The sequence below is a fragment of the Drosophila subpulchrella genome, chromosome 3R, assembly GCF_014743375.2.
Source record: "Drosophila subpulchrella strain 33 F10 #4 breed RU33 chromosome 3R, RU_Dsub_v1.1 Primary Assembly, whole genome shotgun sequence".
NCBI lineage: Eukaryota > Metazoa > Arthropoda > Insecta > Diptera > Drosophilidae > Drosophila > Drosophila subpulchrella.
The window spans coordinates 8,839,238-8,861,152 of NC_050609.1; the positions used below are offsets into that span (position 1 = coordinate 8,839,238).

At 41.0% G+C, this 21,915-nt stretch overlaps 3 protein-coding genes across 4 annotated transcripts; 2 read left to right on the top strand and 1 right to left on the bottom strand.

The window, feature by feature from the left end:
• Positions 1 to 59: 59 nt before the first annotated feature.
• Positions 60 to 16,315, top strand: LOC119563297 (GATA-binding factor A). 2 transcript variants are annotated; one of them, XM_037876624.1, is made up of 4 exons: positions 60 to 634; positions 13,622 to 14,272; positions 14,340 to 14,616; positions 14,996 to 16,315. In XM_037876624.1, the coding sequence occupies exons 2-4, from the start codon at positions 13,769 to 13,771 to the stop codon at positions 15,691 to 15,693; spliced, it is 1,479 nt and encodes a 492-aa protein (XP_037732552.1). In that variant the 5' UTR covers positions 60 to 634; positions 13,622 to 13,768; the 3' UTR covers positions 15,694 to 16,315. The 2 variants fall into 2 exon arrangements, with proteins under 2 accessions (XP_037732552.1, XP_037732553.1); XM_037876625.1 differs by having other exon boundaries at positions 13,622 to 14,263.
• A 2,703-nt stretch (positions 16,316 to 19,018) lies between these two features.
• LOC119559977 (circadian clock-controlled protein daywake) lies at positions 19,019 to 20,298 on the top strand. The gene is made up of 3 exons (XM_037873223.1): positions 19,019 to 19,185; positions 19,526 to 19,766; positions 19,860 to 20,298. Exons 1-3 carry the CDS (start codon positions 19,059 to 19,061, stop codon positions 20,296 to 20,298), a joined length of 807 nt encoding a protein of 268 aa, XP_037729151.1. The 5' UTR covers positions 19,019 to 19,058.
• A 23-nt stretch (positions 20,299 to 20,321) lies between these two features.
• Positions 20,322 to 21,472, bottom strand: LOC119554678 (protein takeout). The gene is made up of 4 exons (XM_037865683.1): positions 21,311 to 21,472; positions 20,930 to 21,249; positions 20,800 to 20,854; positions 20,322 to 20,740 (listed from the first exon to the last, which is right to left on the bottom strand). The coding sequence occupies exons 1-4, from the start codon at positions 21,402 to 21,404 to the stop codon at positions 20,430 to 20,432; spliced, it is 780 nt and encodes a 259-aa protein (XP_037721611.1). The 5' UTR covers positions 21,405 to 21,472; the 3' UTR covers positions 20,322 to 20,429.
• Between the last annotated feature and the right edge of the window lie 443 nt (positions 21,473 to 21,915).

Here is a 21,915-nt window from a genome sequence, read left to right on the forward strand (position 1 = left end):
GCGCTCGCAAGGAGTCGCCGTCGAATTTGAAATTCCTCGCCTTCAGTTGGATTCCGAACGTTTATGCGCGACACGCGAAACGCAGCGAATGAAGCGAGCGAAACGCGAATTGCCGTCGCCAAAAGTGATCTATAATATAGTCGAAAACAGCAAACATCCATCAATCGTTTCGTAAACTGGAAAACTTACAGTTTTAATAGCCGCATTTTTGATTAATTAAACGAGTTTCGGTCCACGCATCCGCCGTTCCATTGGCCATCATCTCGAATCTCTAATAATAAATAGCTGGTTAGCTGACCATGCTAAAGTGTATCTGTGTGTGCTGTGTTCGTCGCATCCATCGGTTGTCTGTGAATTTCGTGTGATTTGTGGCGCTTTTTTTAGACAGCAGAAACCACCATTCAAAATCAAATCAAAACAAAGACCCGCAAAACGTTCGCTGTGAAAACAATAAATGCGATTTAAAAGCAGTTTACATTTCTGTTTAAACGCCCAACAAAAAGGCCATTAAGTGCCATAACTGCCAATTGGCATACGAATCTTGATTAGCATAAATCAAACAAAGCAATTGGAGAATCGCCGAGACATCAAACGGAGGGAAAAATACAGATATTCGCTGTTAGTCCCAAACTAAGTAAGTTTAAATATATTTAAAAGTCTTAAAGCTTAAATTAATTCATGTTTAAATACAAGTTAAAAACATATTTTTTAAAGAAAGGAAAGCACAACCTGTTCAATAATCGTTCATTATAATATGATTGGATATTACACCATCACATCACTTTCATTATTAAACCTTTCATACAAAAAAAAACTAAAACCTAAAACTATTCAGTATAATAGTCTTACTATGTATTCATTCTTTTTTATATACCCAAAATCACTTTATTTTTACCTCCCCGTTTTAAGAAGATCAAAAAATAAACAAACTGGTTTCCAACTCCAGTGGCAAATCATTAGATCGCTGTTAAATGCCATTCAATGATCGATTCCAATGATTGGCGAACTGCAACGTAGTGTGAGAACAGTTACAGCTTAAATTAGACATAAACAATATGATCTGTTGTATCAATTAGCTAAGATCAAGCTCGGCCACAACGCAATCTTTATGGATCAACAATGAAATTAGCATGGGACTAATGTTGAACATGTAAAAACCACGTTAAGATACCGATCTAAATAAATAAACTAGTTTGCGGTAATCTTTGATAACCTCGATGAAAAGCGTTTACGATTAGCAATTGTAGATATCCAGAAGCCGAAAGGGTGAAGGCTCATATGCAAGATGCAAACAAAATTGGCAACTAAATCATTTCTGACTTTCGAGATCTTACCATTAGCGGCAGAACGTATATCAAATTGGTATTGTTCAATATTTTTAATTGAATTGTAATTTATGCGATTGAGTTTTATATTCAGGCATTAACTGCCATAAAATATAGCAAGAAAAGCCATAAATTCCCGATCAACTTTGGAGCTGTCAAAGAGCAGAGAAAAGGGGTAGTGCCAGGGGTTTGGGGTTCTGATATGAACCTGGCGTCCATTGGCAGTTCGACATGAGCGCAGTTTTGTTTCGATTAGCTCCCCGTTGAAAGACCAAGTGTCAAAAATCTCTCAAGCTTCCATTTGACTGGCTATAATTGATGGGAGCAGCTGACTGCTGACTGCTAAAAGCTGAAAACTGAACTTGTTTCATGCATTTTTCAACACCCAGTAGTTGGCATAATTACTCGCACAATTGCACTGCAGATACATAAATTTGCCGACTCGGGCCAACCCCAAACAAAAGACTCCAGAGCAAAACTTGCTAAGAAGAAACGGTCGGCAGTCATTAACATTCGAATTAACATTAACATTAGCTGGTATCACTATTCATTAGGGTCTCGTCGCTGCTCGAAACATGGCCAAAACTCTTTGGTAATGCGCATAAATTAGAGCTAGGTGTAAGCAGCTGATAGTAAAAGCGGGTGTGCAGGGGGTTTTCCTAAAGAAATTATATTGTAAGGCAACAATTAGACATCAAAAAGTGGCCTTATCTCGATTTTGATTGCTTCCAAAGTGCTTTTATCGCCTCCTAACAAGCTGTGGTAAAAGTATCATTTCATTATTAGATGGGAAAGTTTTCTTTTACTCACTGTAAAAATTTAAAATGTCAAATTAAGCTCATTTTTAATATAACCATTTGTATTGTATACTTTTAGAAGACTAAAAAAGTAGATTTAAAGAACTATTTTAAGGAACTTAAGATATTACACATAGAATGTATTTTCAATTCCAAGAAAAAAAAACATTTCATAGATTTATCTAAATGAAAATAGACACGCCTTGGTATGCCTGATAAACTTATCGCTCTATAAGAAAGACCTTGAACTAAAAAATCTACTGCACATGCAGTGCCTTGGACACCCTATCGAATTGGCAACTCCTTCTACTATCATTTCCATATTTATCCTTGACCAGGCCAATTAGCAGCGTATGCCATGGCAACCCTTTGGCTTCACTTTCACTTCCGAGCAGAGGCCATCCTTGATCAGGTACTAACAAGTGCCATTCCATATAGCAATTAACTGCTGGCGCCACCACTTACGGGACAACAGAATGGATGACCCAGACAGCCGAGTGGCCAGAGAATAGAATCCCATAGAGCCCGACCGTGTTGACAATGACACAACATGACGGCAGATTCTCGAACGCAGGAAAATATTGCAAAAAGTGCCATAAAATCATTAGGTGGAAAACAGTAAGGACAATTCCTCAGGGGCCATAAAAGCAGGCCAAACCTTTGCCATAGCCTTTGCCCTTCCTGCCCTCCGAGGAGGTCATGAGTGAAAAGCGCTGCGTGTGACCAGTGGCACAGGTTACATGATCCCTCCATCTAAGAGGGCTTGGGTTTGGGTTTGGGTTCGTGGATGGATCTGTGTGCGTGTTTAAGCGCCTTTTAATTTATGACACTTTTATGAGACCAGCAAATGCCATAAAACTGAAATTGGCTTCAAACATCAGAAAGAAGGCAAAACAAAACTAGTTAAATGGCTCTGACTTTGTCTCCAGTCTTGGGCCAAGAGAATTTTTGGGAAATTGCATCATAAATCTTAAACCCAAAATGTTTAGCGAGGCTAAAGTAAAGGTCATTGGGGGATAGGGTTGCCAGGTTACCAAGAGAATTACATTAGGTGCGTAATACAGTAAAAAATCTATTACAGTTAATAAGGTATTGGTTTTTATAAGATTTGTAAAAATACCATGGTTCTTAAGTACTTAAAAATGTTTTTTATCATTCCCCAATTCCATTATTGTAAATTTGCTATTATATTGATAAAAATAATCATTTAAAGAACTAAACTAGTAACTTTGTTAGTCACTTTACAACAGAGATTTTAGAAAGAAAGAATTTTAAATACTTAGATGTGTAGATTTTTAAACATTATTTGTTAAGAGCCCTGGCAACTCTACTCAAACAACCCCCAGACACACTCGACGGAAAATGCAAACTGCAACAGCCCAACCTAATTATGCAATTTCAACACTCGCTCGCCAAGCTGACCACCAACCAACCTACACAATCCCCAGTCGACCGAACTGAACCCGACTGTTAGCCATGTCCATAACCATATTCATTCAGGTAGAGCTGGGCTCAAAATGCAGCACGCAAGTGGAAAGTGTATCGGCGGCAGAAACAACTGGCAGGCCATGATAAATGCCCCTGGCTGCACTTTAGTGCCTCAAGCAGGTCAACTGAACGGGCCAAAAAAAAAAAAAACGGGGCCCAATAGGAAGTACAGCTCTAGCTCTGGTCTGGTCTGGAGACCCATTGACCCATCGTCCTGGAAGTCCTGCCGTGCCCTGCGCGACGGCGGCTAATTGCGTGTTAGCCAAGGACCTGGCCAAGTAGATAGGAGATCCTGGCGAGGTCCTGGCACTTCTCGGTAGCCGGGAACTTGGCGTCAGCAGTCTGAGTGGCTTGCTGTGTGGGTTATGGAATAAGTGCTACAATTCAAAGGTATTCAAAAAAATCTATACTGACTAACAGCTTAAAAAATTTAAAACAAAATATTTCCTTCTCTATTCCATTGAAACACGGTAGCGTTTCGTTTAAATGTGAATTATGAGCTTATGATAAATGAATTCAACATAAATCATAATTATTCCTTCCTTGAAACATTTGATTACTGTTCTACAATTCTTATCCGCAAAACGTTGTTTACCAGTGGCGCAAGATTAAATTCCTATCAAATTTACACATAAATCATATATGGTATAATTTTTAGCCTGGATACAAAGAGTCAGCCCGATAAGCTTGCCTTATTCATGGCGATACCGCTATCGGGGCGGATTTATCAAATCGGGGCCTGGTGGAACCTTCGCGAGGGAGGCACATAATCTCCGAACTTATCGCTGGGTCTTTGGGGGAAGCTGTGGTGCACAGAAAGCCGCAACGAAAAAGCTGATTTCGATTTAGGGTGCAGTTGAAACTTATCTCGATAATTCTCAGGCTCAAAGTTCATTTCGGGCCGGCGCCAAATGGCAATAAAAAAAACTTTCAAACACAAAATTTCCTTTTACGTCATTAGGTGGCCACAATTAATTAATTAAAAAATTAGTCGACATCTTTTCACAGTCAAGAGCGCCGATTAAATCTTGACTTTTCCACAGTAATTATTTCCCCGGGTTCCCTCTCTCTGTATCTCTCTCTTTCTCTGTGTTTCTCTCTGATCTCACAAATGTAAATGTCACCCAAGTGGGAGCGAGAAGAGAAGACATAAGCCGCGCCGACGCCAAGACACTTAAAAGCTTTGGTCAGGGGCCGACGGGATGGGATGGTATGATATGGGGGCCCGATCGAGAGACACATTCGAGGCACATTCCCCGGGAATCTGTCGGTGCGTGCCGAAAACTTGTCACTGCGGCTACACAGAAAGATAATCTTCATACATATATCACAACAAAAATCATCATTAAATAATCATAATATTATATAGATATTATATTTTAATCATTTTATGACCAATCTATTTACAGTTTTCTTTAATTATAAACACATATTTTTATAAAATCATAATAAGAATAAAGCTAAATCTACTTATACCATTTTAACTAATTAAAGATCACCAAATATTCATTGTTGGGAAAAGTATTTTAAATTTAATACGACTCCTAAGATAATCATTTTTTAAGTTTACTCATCTTTTTAATCCATATGAAAATTAGATTAGATTTACTTCATATTAAAACAATATTATAATTAAACAGGCGAATACTAAAAAGAATCTTTAGTTTATACCATACATTTTGTAATAGATTTATCGAATATTTTTTTCAGTGTTTAAAAAATGATAGTGGGGCAGAGAGGAGTGGGGGACACCTACCTGGTATCGTGGTATCGGCAGAGATCAAAAGCACCGGGGGACAGGCTTAATTTAGACGCCATCTATGCTTACCGCAAAGGACACCCGATTTCGAGTTCGTTGCTTGAGTCTTTCGTATTCACACGCCCTGTGGCCCCCCCAAAAAAAAAAACTAAAATAAATAAAAGGGCCTGCATAGGAGTGGGCCCACTGAGCATAGCTACCCATATCAGCCTGTTAATTAATTATAAAACAAAATGCACAAGCGAATGATACATTATCAGTGGAAAAGTTGCAATAAGTCACCATTTCCGCCATCAGTTCCCTGCCGAAGGCAAGTTGATAAGCATTAATGCTTATAATGCCTCTATCCGCGGCGATGTTTATAGACTGACACACACTCAAAATCAGCGATTGGAACAATCATCAGTGCGGGGGCAGGGGGTCCTCACTTATCTTTCCATATTCAAATTGAGTTCTTCGCCAGTTCTCCGGTTTTTTTTTTGTTGTTCAGGAATTTGTAAGTAGTCGTCGCACTTCAATTGCGTTTTAGTTGCCATGTCAAGTGCCTCCTTGAATTGAGTGCGGGTGGGGTAGTGGGATGGAGAAGGGCAAGTGGGGCTGGCACCATTAAAAGTGGAGCTCGGGGAGTTACTTTGATGGATAACTGCAGCGGTTGTTTAAAGGGAACCCCTAATGGGGCACTGCGATAATGAAAACAAATCGTAACTATTGCGGCGCTAGAAAAATATCTAAGCCATTTGGGTTGAAAACTTTTCGAGCAATAAATACAAGCCCATTTTCATTTGTAATGCCTTACAGTACAATGTTTTTGCGATAAGAAGGCGGTGATTTATAGCTTTAAGGCAATCTATATTTCAAGGGAAAAATAAGAATATTTTATAAGAGTTTTTTTTATAAAGCTTTAAGTACCACCGAATCAAACTTTTTTGGTTTAATATTCAAATCAAAAAAAAAAAGATACCGAATACATACCGAATTTACATTTTAAACATTAATATTTCTTGTTTTATAAATTGTTTTTTAAATTTAACAAAAAATTCACCTTATATCTAGGTGTCATATTGATAATGCAATTGATTGCACATATTCACAAAACGCTTTCTACTCACTAAAGAACGATGAATATTTCCTCGAAACCCGCACTTGTCTTTCCCAACCTGTGATGGAAAAGCCATCAAAGAACCCAAGCCCATCTTCCCCCTTCTTTTGACTAGATGCATTTGCGACATTAAAGACGAACCAAAGACCATAATTACAAGCCTCAAACTGCCTAAAACACTCAACGGCCGTGGGCCAAGTATGTCTTCGTCTGGCGGACGACAGCTGAAAGATTCTCATAATTACGCATTAAGAAAGAAATAAACATACAAATTTGAATAAAAACGATATAACCGCAGAGACATCGCAGCCGCAGACGCTGCCGCGGAGGTTGAGGTTGAGTCTCTGAATCTTTGGATCTTTGAATCTGAGGCTGGCCTGGCGCACTTCGGCATTAAGAATCGAACCACAAATCCACTTAAAATCACTACAAAAACCAATAAAGATCGCTTTCATCTTTGCCGAGAGGAGAGGAGAACCATATACCCAGCGAGCGAGGGAAAAAGACGGCAATGATGGCGATGACGATGACGATCAATGGGAATTGTGATCATCGAGATGCAAAGTACCCGAGAGTAAGACTTCACTGGGTTCCCCACAGATGGGGTGGGAGAAAGCCGAAGAAAGGGGTTGGACCCGGGGCGGATAAGCGGTGACGCCACTTTGAAAATTCTGGCGACAATTCCCCGACCACGAAAATCATTTGAAGGGTTTCTTATTTTTTGGGCTAGAGAAGGATTAGAGTGGAGCCAGGGCAATTATCATTTGTCTGCACGTTATCAAGAGTTCTATGGGCCTGAGAATATGATTCTCCTCTCTGGTACTTTCTCCAGAGCAGCAGTTTCTTTCTTTTCTGGCAGTTCTCCCGTTCCCATTCCCATTCCCATTTTCATTTCCAGGAAAGCGCGTGCCAGTTCCATTCCATTCCGCGCATTCGAACGATAAGCTCCATAAAAACTTTATCGCCAGCTCCGCCTTCAACTTGAAGTCGCGGCCAGATCGTGTGGATGATCACATTAACGGTCTGGCGCATGATATATAAAGCTGTTCACAAATTAAGGTCCATTAGCGCAGCAGGATGTGTCAGCGCGGATTGAAATATGCGCTCCGGTCGCTCCGTTCGCTCCTCCGTAAACCCCATCTCATCCCATCCCTGCGGTTTTTGTTTTGACATCTTTCGTACCTCACCTTGGACGGGGTTTTTTGACTGACTTTCCTTCTTATGTTGTTTTTGTTCAGCCACTTTTGCTTTGCATTTTAATGGAGCGAATCTGGCCCTCTCTTTCGCTCCCCGAGAACCTTTTCTTGTTTTGGCCGATTGCCAGAAACTAAGGCAAATTGCTTGATTAATGACTTCTCCTGGGGTCTCCGGTTTCTTGGGCAGTGATTTGTGGCCGGTCAGGCTGCGGTTCCGAATTAGGAACTTAATGGTTTGGGACCCGACAAGCTTAACTCAAAACTGGAAAATTTCCTTAAAGTTCTAAACATTACTATTCAGATCAAAATTATATTCTCTGAAGTATACTTTTCACCATAGTATGTTCTATTCAAGCACATTTCGAAAATATTATGTTAACCCTATTAAATGGCTTGTGGTCACAAGAATCTCGAACCCACTTTCTTCTTTCCAACGAATTACTTGTAATCCCCCTGCCGTAGTTGCAATTTGAGTCATCTGAATTAATCGCCTGACATTAGGAGCTATATAAACATCAATTAATTCGAGCCTGTCGTGATCCTGTGATCCTTTCTCGGAGACAGACGCACGCCCAGGCAATTTAATGAGCTGCTGACAATGGGCCGGGCCTTCAGTGCCCACAATATCGCCTCGGTTTCTGATGGTTATACACACAAGAAAAATAATATCAGTTTCAAGTGGAGTTACACTAATAATAATAGTATTGATTTGATAGGAAACCAAATATTATTATAACATAACATTTTCAAGTGCATTACAAAGTTAAGATCTCGAAGACCTTTTCTTTCTGTGTAAAATTTGGAATATAACTGGTTATAGGACTCGGGATTACATAGAAAATATAGAAAATGGAATAGTATTTCAATATATTTGTTAATTTATATAATATATAAGTTCTTCATTAAACAAATTCAAGATATATCAACATTTTCTTTCTGTGTATGATTTGAAATGGAAATAGATATAGGGTTCAGGGTTAGGGTCTGGAAAAGCGGATTAGGGAGGTCGAGTGGTAGAGTGCCTACCGTTTCGGGGCTCAAGTGCCTTTTGGACCTGCTTCAATTTCCCGGCTCAAGTGCGCGGCACATCATTTTTCAAGACTTACATGAAATTGACTAATTTTCGAGTCAGCGCCTCTGCCGGCGTCGCTGCCGACGTAGGCGTCCCTGGAAATGCACCTACAAATTTTTACCTGTCAGCTGAGTGCCTCTCGCTCTCTCTTGCGGGGATAGGGTGACATTACCGAAGGAGAGGAGAGGAGGAGAGAGACGGCCCATTGATGAAATTGACTTTTTATGTTGTTGCCGTTGACTTCTTGCCGATCCTCTGCCGCCGTCGCAGTTGCAGTCGCTGCCCGCGGCGACGCCTGGAACTGGATCTGGATATTTGGGATTAAGTTTTTGTTTACCTCGAGGCGTTTTTTAGTTTGTTTGCTCGCCTCAAGGAAGTCGGATCGTTGTGCTCTCGCTTTCCAAAACAAAAAAAAAATAAACAAATTTAAGAAACAGAGGCCAAAAACAAAAGCCCCGGAATCGGTTAAGTGCTCGTAAATGGATTAAAACGAAATTTATCGCTTTATAGGCCACATTAATCAAATGTCTTACAACAAGGCCCATAAAATGCCATAAAAATAATAAACATACTTCGTGTAAAAGTGCAATAAAACATTTCGGAGCTTGTTGCAATTAATCTGAATGCATTTGTGATACGATTATTTATTTACACTTCCCAACGTCACCGTTCATATCAATAACCATAGCCCATACAGAATCGAATCGAATATATCCATATCGGTAGCCCAATACGAATCGGTTTCAACCTCAACTTGAACTGAACTGAGCTGCGTGCGTGGCCCATTAATCATTCTAAAACGAGCCGCGAATCGCGAATTATTCGGCCATAAATCATGGGCATCTTGCTGAGTGATGGCGATGTAAGTTTACCTCACGTTTTTCACGTTTCTCGTAAATATGTCACCGAACATGTGCTAAAGCTTCTTTTTTGGTTGAGATATCAGGTTACCAACTTGAATTTGAGATACCATGAGATATCAATCATAAAGAAACTACTTTTTAATGTGTGCTATTGTGCTGATGACACGATTTAATAGATTATTAAGGTCTATGATGGGTCACTATGGAAATGTATAGTGAAAATTATTTATAAAGGTACTTTTTTTATAAGCTCAAGCCATGATACATTTTGTATTAACTTTTAAAGCACAAGTATTGCTAAGAATAATAAATATTTCATAACGATTGGAAGCTTGGATTATTTATTTCAGTATTGTACTGCCTCGGTTTATCTTTCACCAAGAAATAGCTAATCAAATTAATTAATTTCGCATCCACTTTAATAACTTCTTAATCTCCTTGCATCTATTAGTTAAAGTAAAATGATTTTCTCCATAAAAATTAGCCTTGACAGGCGGCCAACTTAAATGGCTTAACGATTAGGCCTAAACAAAATCCAAGACTAAAACAAGCAGCCAATTTAAGGCAGGCGGCGAAGGGGAGGGGAGAGAAAGGGGCAGGAGAAAGCGCTGAGAGAGCCTGGAATAGCGAAGATCAATGAATGAATGAGTCAAGTGGAGGTGGAGGCTCAAGTGGAGAGTTGGAGGAGTGGAGCGGAGTGGAGAGTGGAAAACAGGATCCTCCACTTGACGGCAGAGCGCCAGCTTAAGAGCGGGATGAAAACAAGACGCAAACACTCAAAGCGCCGCTCATCCTCATCCTCGATCTCCACTTATCCTCCCCCTCTTCCTCGGGATCTTCCTTTCATCCTGCTTCTGGCTCTTCAACCTTTGTTTTGTTTTTGCCCGGCCATTCCCGCTCAAGTGGTTTTCTCTGTTTGTTTTTGTTCCTTCATTTGCGGTGACAAATTATTAACGTTATACTTGGTATAGGTACAGGCTTCGGTATCCTCTTTTGATTATTTTCTTAGGTACACTGTGAAAAATGAATTGAAAGTTGGTTTAAAACTGTTATTGACATTAACGTTTTAATTGGTTTAGGTATAGGTTTCGGTATAATCTTTTGATACCCTTCTTCTCTGCTCTCTAAGCAATACTTTAATACTATTACAATCGTTACATTTGGTATAGGTACACATTTTGGTACCCTTTTTTTTATTCCCTACACTTTACAAAGCTCGTAAATTATCAATTTAGTCTGTATATGTACATACGTTATTTTTGAAGTGGGTTATTTGTTGTTAATCCCTTTTGATTACCTTCTTGTCTACACTTAAAGATTGTTTTAAATTTTACATTAAAACTATATTTTTTTTACTCCTTTACTAAAACGATTCTGAATTAATTTTTAAAGTGCCCTTTTATAAAATTGATTTTTTATGGCTGTTAATTTGAATTCCTCGCCTTCTCCGGGGGATTTCGCGGCTTGTCCCCTTTGCTGAACGCTTTTTAATAAGCGCCAAAGCGCCAAGACCTCTCCCTTAGTGGCACATTGGTTTACCATACGTCATGAATCATGATCCCTTCGGACGGTTCTCTGGCCCAAAAAGGATGAGGGCCCTTTGCCCGGCTTGTTGACAATTTTTCGTGTGGTCGCCGCCTCCTTTGATCTCGCCCAGCAACTTCCAGTCCGGCCTTAACTCCATCGCCATCGCCATCGCATCTCGCACTCGGCGCTCCTTTGATCGAGTGATCTTCTGGGGGGAGCGACGTCATTATGCACGCGTGGTCAACTCTTTGATTGCCTCCGCTCACATGGTCGGCTGGAATTTGGAATTTGGGGAATTGCAGCCGAAATTGCTGCACCGATCTTCAGCTATCCCCCCTCCGATTCGGGTTCCCCCTCCCCCTCTTACAATTAATTTGTTTTGACAGTTGCGTGTTGAGTCTTAAATATTATTGCTCATACGTCACGTTGCACTCGATCAGTGTGATTGATTATCCTATAATATAATGTCATTTAAAATTAACTCTGGAAATACGATTTTAATTTTTTTTAATTATATATAATTTTTATATGTTAACCATAACCATATTATACTTAAAATACTTCGCAGTAAATTATCTTTCTGAATACGAATGTGCTTATTTGATGCTCTTAAAATAATATTTAAACGGTATATAATGCACGCTTAAATTCTGGGGACCAATAAAAAATACCTGCTTAACGCAATTAAATTTTTTTTCAGTAAATTTGGCTATGATAATTTGTTAATAAAATAACATGATTAGACCTATAACATTTGTATACTCAATTAACGCTAATTTATAATTGCAAAGCATTGATCGACTTGCCGGCGGCTTTTCAATTCTCTGATTCCTTGCATAAATTTCTTTCTCAATAACTCTGCCGTCTGCAATTACATTGAACTGCAATTTAAAATCTTTTAATTTCATGAATATTGCCCAAACTTGCCATTCCCAATCCCCCGCCCCTTAAGTGGCCATCTGTTTACAAATTAAATTTATTTGCGGCCCCCTCGAGGCGAACGGGAATGAGAAGAATTAAAAATTTCATACATCATCGCATTAAATTTGTGGGATAAGATAAAGACGTCAAATGTTTCCCCTCTTTTTTTTTCTCTTCGTTGCTGACTGTAAAGGCAATTTAAAAATATATTCGAATATATCCGCATAAATAAAAACATGCAATTGGCGCCTTAATTGAAACCGATGTGAAGCACAGATTTCGATGATCGCTGTCGGGTTTCGTTGTTGTTGCTTTGGCTGTTGAACTTTTCTGAAATAGGAATACAACAAAATTATTGAATCTGAATATAAGTTTGAGTGTATGTGGGGAAACACAGCCAATGCCACTTGAAAATGTTTCCCTCATTTGGTGCAAAAATGTTGAATGAACAATGAAAATGTTTTGTGAAATAAAAATCAATTGTAGAGATGAAAAGGGAATATTGATCAGGCTTTAAAGTTTTATTACAAGTAAGGAAATAAAATACTTGCTGTCTTTTAGAAAATCCAATTTACATTATAATTGATGTGAATATATCCATTAAGCTCTTTAATTTAGAATATACTTTTCATTCCTTTATATAATCACATATATGTACCTCCCCAATTTATAATTTCAAACTGAGTATCGAGAGCCTGCAAATGACACTTTATGGCCTGTCCCTCCGCCTGCTACCCCTTCCCCCAAAAATCGAAGTGCCTACGCACCAGATAAGTGCTGCGAAGCCAAAGATACAGATGCACAAACTCACGGATGCCAAGATACACGAGCAGTGCAAGATGCGAGATGCAGAGAGCGCCATTAACTCGAGTCAGTAACTGAAAGGGCGCAATCCGGGAAAACGGGTTCCGATTCCGGAGGAGGGGGTACCGCCAGGGGAGGGGTGCAGAGGTAGAGCTGCAGACGCAGGAGCTGCAGCAAGAATCGAATCCAAAATGGCTGCCACTTAAGGGGAGTTGCCCAAGTGGCAGAGCGTCCAATGGCAGACCCTGCATGAAAGAGATGGGAATGAGATCTGGGGAAAGGGACCTTAAAGGGATGGGATGGGATGTTATTTTGGCTCTGGGAGAAGTAATACCATACCATAGTGTTAGAAATGCATTTTACCTAATATGGTTTTTATTATTGGTTTATTTTCCATGTCAAAGCCCCTAATCCAAAACTTGTAAGAAGAAGTACGTCGTACTTGATCTTAAATCACAATAATAAATACCTAAGTCTCTAATATTTAAATACAATTTAATTAAATACCATCAACAATAATATCGAATTTCTTTAAGGATCTTACATTTCTAATGTAAAATTAGTTAGATCTTGATCGTTTTACATGTTTTTAGTATTATCTGTAATTTATATTTTAGGAATTAGTCGTTAAAAAAGATTTTAAAAAACGTCTTCCATTTATTAAATTGTAACAAAATAATTCATTTACATACATTCTTTCTTACTGAAATATATTGTTTTTGATTTGATTTTTAAACTCTTACTAATGAGATATATTCCTCTACTTACAGTCCACATCGGATCAGTTGTCGACCCGCGACTATCCGCACTTCAGCGGCGACCATCAGAACGTGACGCTGCCGTTTGCCTCCGCATCCGGATCCTCATCCGCATCCGCATCTTCATCCGCTTCAGCCTCCCACGCCGCCGCCGTAAAGATGTACCACAGCAGTGCCGTAGCGGCATACACGGACTTGGCTGCCGCTGGGAGTGCGGCCAGTGCCGGAGTGGGAGTCGGGGTGTCCGGCTATCACCAGCAGGCCGTGAATGCCCCGGTCTATGTGCCCTCCAATCGCCAGTACAACCACGTGGCCGCGCATTTCGGAAGTGCTGCTGCCCAGAATGCCTGGACCACGGACGGCTTTGGATCGGCGCATGCGCAGCTGCCGGCGCAGTTTTATTCACCCAATGCCGCCGTGATGATGGGCTCCTGGCGAAGTGCCTACGATCCGTCGGGATTCCAGCGATCATCGCCCTACGAAAGCGCCATGGACTTCCAGTTTGGGGAGGGACGCGAGTGCGTCAACTGTGGCGCCATATCGACTCCTCTGTGGCGACGGGATGGAACTGGACACTACCTGTGCAACGCCTGTGGACTTTACCACAAGATGAACGGAATGAACCGGCCGCTGATCAAGCCCAGCAAGCGCCTGGTGAGTGCAGTGAGTAGTCCCCCCCGCCTGATCCCCTCCAGAATCCCTTGCTAATCAGAATCTTTTCCTAATTTAGACTGCCACCAGAAGAATGGGTTTGTGCTGCACCAACTGCGGCACTCGAACCACGACACTTTGGAGGAGGAACAACGACGGAGAGCCCGTGTGCAATGCCTGCGGACTGTACTACAAGTTGCATGGCGTGAACCGACCACTGGCCATGCGCAAGGATGGCATCCAGACGAGGAAACGGAAGCCCAAGAAGACGGGCAGTGGCTCGGCGGGGGGAGCGGGAACTGGGTCCAGTTCGGGATCCACCTTGGAGGCCATCAAGGAGTGCAAGGAAGAGCACGGTAAGTGGTGGCTAATATGATTCATTGAGTTCATTTGCTAAGTAGTTCAATTGTATTAAAGTCTATTCTCATTAGTGATCAATGTACTCAAATTATGAATCAAAATCAATGTTACAAAAGTAAACACAAGTGATAGGGAACATCTGAAAAAGGGTTGAACAACAATTACACTAGTTAAACAAAATAAAGGCATGAAGAGTCTACCATTAATATTGTAGCTTAAGATGCACTCCAAATTGACTTAACCTATTACATAGTAGGGTCATCTTTGAGGTTATTATATCTAATGCATATGTAACTTTGTTAAGTGTAGTACACAGTTATTTTACCTATCCATTTTAGATTTACCAAGACTCTAATCGCCTTCTTTCCTTTGCAGATCTCAAGCCCTCGCTCGGTCTGGAGCGCCATAGCCTTGGAAAACTGCATGCGGATCTGAAGAGCAGCTCCAGCAGTAGCAGCACCTTGATGGGTCACCACAGCGCCCAGCAGCAGCAGCAACAGCAACAGCAGCAGCAACAACAACAGCAGCAGCAACAGCAACAGGCGGCACACCAGCAATGCTTTCCCCTCTACGGCCAGGCGACGACGCAGCAGCAGCACCAGCAACATGGTCACGGGATGACCCCCAGCTCCGCCCAGTCCCAGTTGAGTGCCCGTCAGTTGCATGGAGCGGCAGGATCGCAGCTCTACACGCCCGGGAGCAGTGCATCGGGCGGAGGCAGTGCATCCGCCTACACCTCGCACAGTGCCGAGACGCCCACCTTGAGCAATGGCACTCCATCGCCCCACTACCAGCATCACCATCACCTGGGTGGATCCCATGGTCATCATGTGACAGCGGCGGCACATCATCATTTGCATGCAGCCGCTGCTGCCGCCGCCTATGGAGTGAAAACGGAGGCGAGTGCCACCAACTACGATTATGTGAACAACTGCTACTTTGGGGGCACCTTCGGGGCACTCGGAGGAGCTGCCTCCACGGCGGCCATGGCGGGCGGAGCGGCCAGTGAGCTGGCCGGCTATCATCACCAGCACAACGTCATCCAGGCGGCCAAGCTGATGGCCACCTCGTAAGGTTCGATCCAGGGGCTCTGGACACTGGACACTGGCTCTGTGATGTGATCTCCCTCCTCCTCCTCCTCACCAACTGCACCCCAATTGGAAGCACGCGTTGGAATCATGGCATTGAAAAGACTTTAGACCTATTTACCTTTAGTCCTATTCAGCCCCGTTTGCAATTCTATTTTTTATAAAATCATCATATCATAAGAGTTCAGAAATCATTTTCCTAAAAAATGCTTCTTAATCTTTTATGACATTGTAGAATTTAATTGAAATTCGAATCGCAAATGGGGTGCTTCTAGATTAAGATCTGCCCATATGAGCAATAGTTTTTAAATCTTGTAAATAACTAATAGGAATTCTCGTTGTACAAATCTACTTCTATATGTTTGTGCCTATGCCTGAAGTTTTATATATATGTGTGTACAGATATCGTTTATCGCTTCGCTTATATTGTATTTAGGTCTTTATCATAACTCTTGTTCGTCTAGCTTAAATATTCGATGTGAACTTCGCACTTCCCCACCCACCCTTTTCATAGAACATTTAGCTGTAATCGTACTTAGTAGTATAGTATTATTATAACTCTGAACCTTTAAATATCAAAGCTAAATAAAGATTGTATTACAACATATATCACGTGTTTCGGGGTCCTAAAAAATATTAGCACTAGGAAAGAGAAATAAGAAATCCAATTTTACCAGTGTTCCATGTTTATAAGCTTTTGACCGAGCTCAAGCTTTATAAGAAATCGGGGTCTACTTTTAAGCTGGGCTTATTTACGTTTTTATAAGAGTCATCATATAATTTACCTGACATCTACATCAACTTTTATTTTCAAGTCACCTAATGTATTGGCTGTTATAACTTAATAAGTTATATATCATCAAAAAATACATAAAAACTAACTAAAAAACACTTTAAATATTTGTTTTTGGCAAAGATTGTGACAATCTTTTAATCGGTCAATGCCAATGGTTGCAACCAAAATACACGCTAAATTAGAGTGAAAAACGATTAAATTAGAGGCGTGATCTGCCTACCAAGGTGGCAATTTAAAAATCCCAATCGAAGCTATTGAACTCTTGGCTCCAATTGCACGTGACCAGGAGCGGATTGCGGTTGGGCCAACATTAGCCGAGAGCTGTGGGAAAGCCCCTGCAATTATTTGTTTTCTTTACTTTTATGACATTGCAAAAAATGTAGCAAAAAGCGCTGTAGTCGGGTGATTGCATCACTTGGATATCCGACGGGCAGTATTATCGCAAAAAAAAGATATCCAGGAATGCACCAGCAAGTGTGAAAATAAACGCCAATAAAACATGAAGCGAAATGAAAACAAACCAAATCGATAGCGAACATTAAACTCGTTTGTTTGGCGTTTAAAGTTTAAAGAAAATAAAATGCCTGTTAGTATTTCAAGCCGAACGTTGCGCAATTTCAACGAGTGGGACAACTTTTGCCGGTTCGACAGCTGTTAAATTTCTGCTGGATTTAATTTTTTTGATGGGCCAGTCGGTGAGGAAGCAGCTACAATTAAAGATATCGCAATCCCCAGACACTGGCCAACTATTGCAAGGCCCGGCTATTTTGGTAGTTTCCGCACGCGACTTTTTGGCCAAAAGAAATGAGATGAACATGGCTGATACTTGGGATGTTCGGTGGTTGTCGCAACATGCAACATTGAAATTGAGCCGACCCCAGCGGGTGAAAGATTATTTATCGCATAACCGTTGAATTAGCATATTCATGTTTTCGTAAACTGCGGCAATTAGGTGACTGTCAGATGACAAATGAGTGATAGAGATGACACAGGTTTTTGGAATTTATAAAAAAGAAATTTGAATTTTTAAAAATTATACTTCAGGTTTTAGACTTCCGAAATTCTTGAATATTTAAGAACAAGATAGACTTTAGTGTTAGAGATGACACAGGGTTTTGGAATTACTGAGAAAGAACGAAATTTGAATTAAAAAATATACCTCAGGTTTATACTCCCGAAATTCTTGAACATTTAAGAACAAGATAGACTTAATTTAAATGTAATCTTAAAGATACAATATAAAATCATAGGGTATCCCCAAGATTCACAACATCAGAAATTCAAAAAATATTTTCTACTCTCTTAAAATTGGAAAAGGTTATGGAATTAAATGTTTTTAAGTTTAAAATATAATTTAAAATTTTTTTTTTAAGACACGATTTATTTTAAAAGGACTAAGACTAAAAAATATTATTGGATCCCTCACGATCCAGTCTCTGGACCACCTCTAGGCCAAATCATAATTGGGGAGACTGCGTAACACAAACTTGCAACCAGAGTGCACGCGACAGGCGCCGAAAAGGGGGGTTAGTGGGGGCAGCAGCAGCCGCTGTGGCCCGAGGCATTGGAGCACGAACAAACAGAAAACCGGACAACACCCGTGACAATGAAGGGGCAAGGCAGCGCCGACAATCCCAGACAACTCCAGCTCGCAGTCTGCGTAATACCAGAAGTAGTCGGGTGAACAGGTGAGCAACTTCGGAGGGAATTTCGGAGGGGACTTCGCTGGAACTGGAAGCAGGCCAGGGGGACGAGTTGGCGTGCGAGTGGCGCAACGTTCATAAACATAAACAACCTGGGAATCGGTGGCGTTTACGCGCCAAACGAAAGTAAAATTCAAAAGCAACATAAACGCCCAAATATCAATACAACAAATAAAACATTACAAATATTCGGTCAAGTGGCTTAGCTGCATGCACTACTGTTGGGAAAGTTTGTATAGTACCAGTAGTAATTATAAACGATAACGATGCAGCTAAAACGAGTTGAATAGCTTTTATAAATGAGATTGTTCACATATTAACCATTAACCATTATAAAGTACCTTTCTATTCAAGACGATTTTCCCTTAATCTATTTGGTCTTTATAATTACTCTGACAATTCAGTTATATTACTTGCCGGCTTATCTAATCACGAGGTATTTTTTTTTAAATATAAAAAAAACATTTCTTCCTGCAAAAATTTAAAATTATTTTAATACATTTTTCTTCAAGTAAACTTTTGAATTAGTATATTATATTTCAAACTCACTTCATCAATATTTTTTTAAGTGGTTGATTGTAAACGGGAATACTAGTAAGCGCCGCAAGTTCCAAAATTGCGGAATTCGTAACGTCAGTGCGGGCAAAAAGTGTATGTAAAACTGGCAGCAAAAAGACTATGTTGTCTTGGCCTTCGATGGTTTCGTCCGACTTTTCTCTTGGCTATCCCGGCACTTGGTATCGAGCCATCGTCGCTAACGGTCGCGTGTAACGGCTAAAATATTAATAGCCCCGAATTTCGGTGTCGACCAAAGGACATAACTCTCGATTTGGTTTCGTTTTCCTTAAAACATGTTTTACGCAACATGCTGGAAGTTGGCTATTAGTTTGGGCGTTATCTTTTCGACCTGCCTGACACAAGTCCACGGGGCATATACTCGCGAAATTGTGAATGACAAGCTGCCGTTGCAGGAGAGGCGTAAGTAAAGTTTTGTGATAGTGCTTATAAGGATGTTAAGGTCCTTAGAAATGTGTTGTGAACTTTTATCATAATTCACTTTATTAATTAAAAAAGGGATTAAGTTTTTTTTTTATACTTGTTCAGTTTAGATCGTGAGTTATTGAGTTGTTTTTAAAAAATTGTATAGTGAAGGAAAAATTATAAATTAAATTGTATAACCCTTGTATATGTCCCATCCCAATTTGGGAAGTTCACTCTGGAATTAAAAATCTCTTGGATCGGAAAGACCGCCTACATAAATGTGGCTGACTTTTAATAACATTTTAATAACTTTATAAGCATATTTTGTATCTCCCAGCTTCATGGCTACAAACGTGCCCCCGTTCCAATCCAAATGAGGACAATTGCTTTCGACAGCTTTTCGAGGGATGCTTTCCGGCTCTGGCTGCTGGAATCCCAGAGATCGGTGTGAAGAGTTTCGAACCATTAAATATTGACCAGGTTTCGGTGTCGAAGGGGAGTGGCAACCTGGTGCTATCCGGAGGATTTCTAGACCTGGTCATCCGTGGACCATCAAATGCGACTGTTCGTCGAGCAAGGTAAATAAAGGAAAATAAAATATATATTAAAAATAAAGATATTGGTAAAGATATTATTGATTTTCAAAAACCATATTTTTTGGCTTGATACAGCTTGGATCTGAAGCGGCGTCTGCTGAACTTTGAGCTGGAGCTCCCAAGGCTCAGAATCCGGGCCAAGTACAACCTGAAGGGAAATATCCTGCTGCTGCCACTTATCGGCAGTGGAGATGTGGCCATGGCACTGAAGAACGTACACACCACGGTGTACACTAGGATCTCCCTGAGAAACGAGACCCGCACCGGGGACGAGATCATCCACATCGATGAAATGAAGGTGGGCTTCGACGTTGGGGCCATGCGAATCCACCTTAAGAATCTCTTCAACGGGAACGACATCCTGGCGGCCTCAATCAACTCGTTCCTCAATCAGAACGGCAAAGATGTTATAGCAGAACTGCGTCCAGATTTGGAACTGGGATTGGCCGATATCTTCCATGGCCTTTGGAACAACGTCTTCTCCAAGATGCCCACCAAACTTTGGCTGGTTTAGTGGTCGCCAAGACCTCGTCCTCCGTTTTTGTATTATATTCATAATTTATTTCACTTTTAATTGTGTGCTTACTTGTAGGCTAATATTTTGTACTACGATTAAATAATTAAGATTGTAAAAATGCTGTGCACTTAGTTCTTGCCCTTGGGTAGCAGATCATCGTAGCTGAATGAGGCAAACAGTTTGTCCACGGAGGCCCTCAGAATATCCACCAGAGCCTTGGTCATCAGCGGACGCACTTCCTCGGCCAGAGCCTTCCAGTTTTCGTTGAGGAACTCGTTCATCCGATCGCCCAAGGCCTTGTCCCCATTAAAGAGGTTGTCCAGATGGATGTGCACATCGGATAGCTCGTACTTGACCTTCACGTTGTTTATCTTCAAATAGTTGGCCCCATTCTTCTTGTACTCCTGACCAATCAGCTCCGTGCGCATGGTGATGTTTACTGTAGGATGATGAGATTATCACAAATCCGAACTGGTCGTATGTAGACATCTAACTTACCCAGATCCACCTTGCAGTGGCCATCGCCCAGCAGTGGCATCATCATGATTTTCCCCTGATAAAGCAGAACAAATGTAGTTAAGTTATTGGGGATTTTGCCTTCGAAACGACTTCATACGTCTCTACTGACCTTAATGCTGTAGTCCGATTCCATGTGCAGCTTGGGGAAGGTCAGCGACACAATGAACTTCAGCTTTGAGGGCTCCAAGCGCAGCTCGTTCACCGTGTGCTTCGAGATGCCCGTGACCTTAACGTTTCGGTACACGGAATGCAGATAGATGGCGCCGGAGTCCTGATCCATCTTCACCTGCGGAACGATCAGTGGCTCCATGGACGGTATGTACAGCTCGGGAATGCCCTCCATCAGCCGCGGTCGCAGTGCCTCATAGGATTCCCGAGCGCAGGTGTTCAGGTCCGGTGAATCGCGATGGCACACCTTGAGGAAAGATGCTGAAAAGAAACCATTAAATTAATCTTTCAAAGTTCAGGACTCCAGATAAAATTTACTTACGCAGCTCAGCCGGCTTCTTCACCGGAGGTTTGGCCTCCATCTGCATCACTACTCCAAGGAGCACTACCAATCCCGTCAACCAGTTGCGATTCATTCCGTGTTTCTCTGCGATCTCCCGAAGCTTCGATACCGGTCACCCGTTTGTGACTTGTGGTGGTTGCCAAGCTGCTCGAATCGCTTTTATAGCCACGTCTGGCTTGGCCAGAAGTCGACTAATTCTCTGTTCTGCCGCATGTGCAATTTTCCGTGACATTGCAATCCTCAGCAAGTTTCATTTCAATTGACCAAGCCAAGCTATATACAGCTGTTTATTCGTAAATCAAGCCCGACTGTTATATACAAGACCATACCTTGAAGTTTTTGTTTTGTCTGACTAAAGTTCTTAACCAATAGAAACCGATCCACAAAACTGAAGCTCAAAGAAAAGTATATATTGGCTTATATGTAAATATAACAAACTTCCATAAAAAAAATATTTATGAAGGTATGTACATCCCATGTAACTTATAAGGCCATCTGGAAAGAAGGCACTATATCAGCGAAAAAAAAAAATTTACCATTTTACCCCAGTTTGAAATTCAATCAGCCGAAATAAAACTCCCTTT

Bases quoted from the DNA above. Each gene is read 5' to 3' on its own strand.
- LOC119563297 (XM_037876624.1), top strand. From the start codon at position 13,769: ATGTACCACAGCAGTGCCGTAGCGGCATACACGGACTTGGCTGCCGCT. The intron at 14,273-14,339 runs GTGAGTAGTCCC...TTCCTAATTTAG, and splicing joins GCAAGCGCCTGGTGAGTGCA to ACTGCCACCAGAAGAATGGG. The intron at 14,617-14,995 runs GTAAGTGGTGGC...TTTCCTTTGCAG, and splicing joins GGAGTGCAAGGAAGAGCACG to ATCTCAAGCCCTCGCTCGGT.
- LOC119559977 (XM_037873223.1), top strand. From the start codon at position 19,059: ATGTTTTACGCAACATGCTGGAAGTTGGCTATTAGTTTGGGCGTTATC. The intron at 19,186-19,525 runs GTAAGTAAAGTT...TGTATCTCCCAG, and splicing joins GCTGCCGTTGCAGGAGAGGC to CTTCATGGCTACAAACGTGC. The intron at 19,767-19,859 runs GTAAATAAAGGA...GGCTTGATACAG, and splicing joins GCGACTGTTCGTCGAGCAAG to CTTGGATCTGAAGCGGCGTC.
- LOC119554678 (XM_037865683.1), bottom strand. From the start codon at position 21,404: ATGAATCGCAACTGGTTGACGGGATTGGTAGTGCTCCTTGGAGTAGTG. The intron at 21,250-21,310 runs GTAAGTAAATTT...GTTTCTTTTCAG, and splicing joins GAAGAAGCCGGCTGAGCTGC to CATCTTTCCTCAAGGTGTGC. The intron at 20,741-20,799 runs GTAAGTTAGATG...ATCATCCTACAG, and splicing joins CCACTGCAAGGTGGATCTGG to TAAACATCACCATGCGCACG.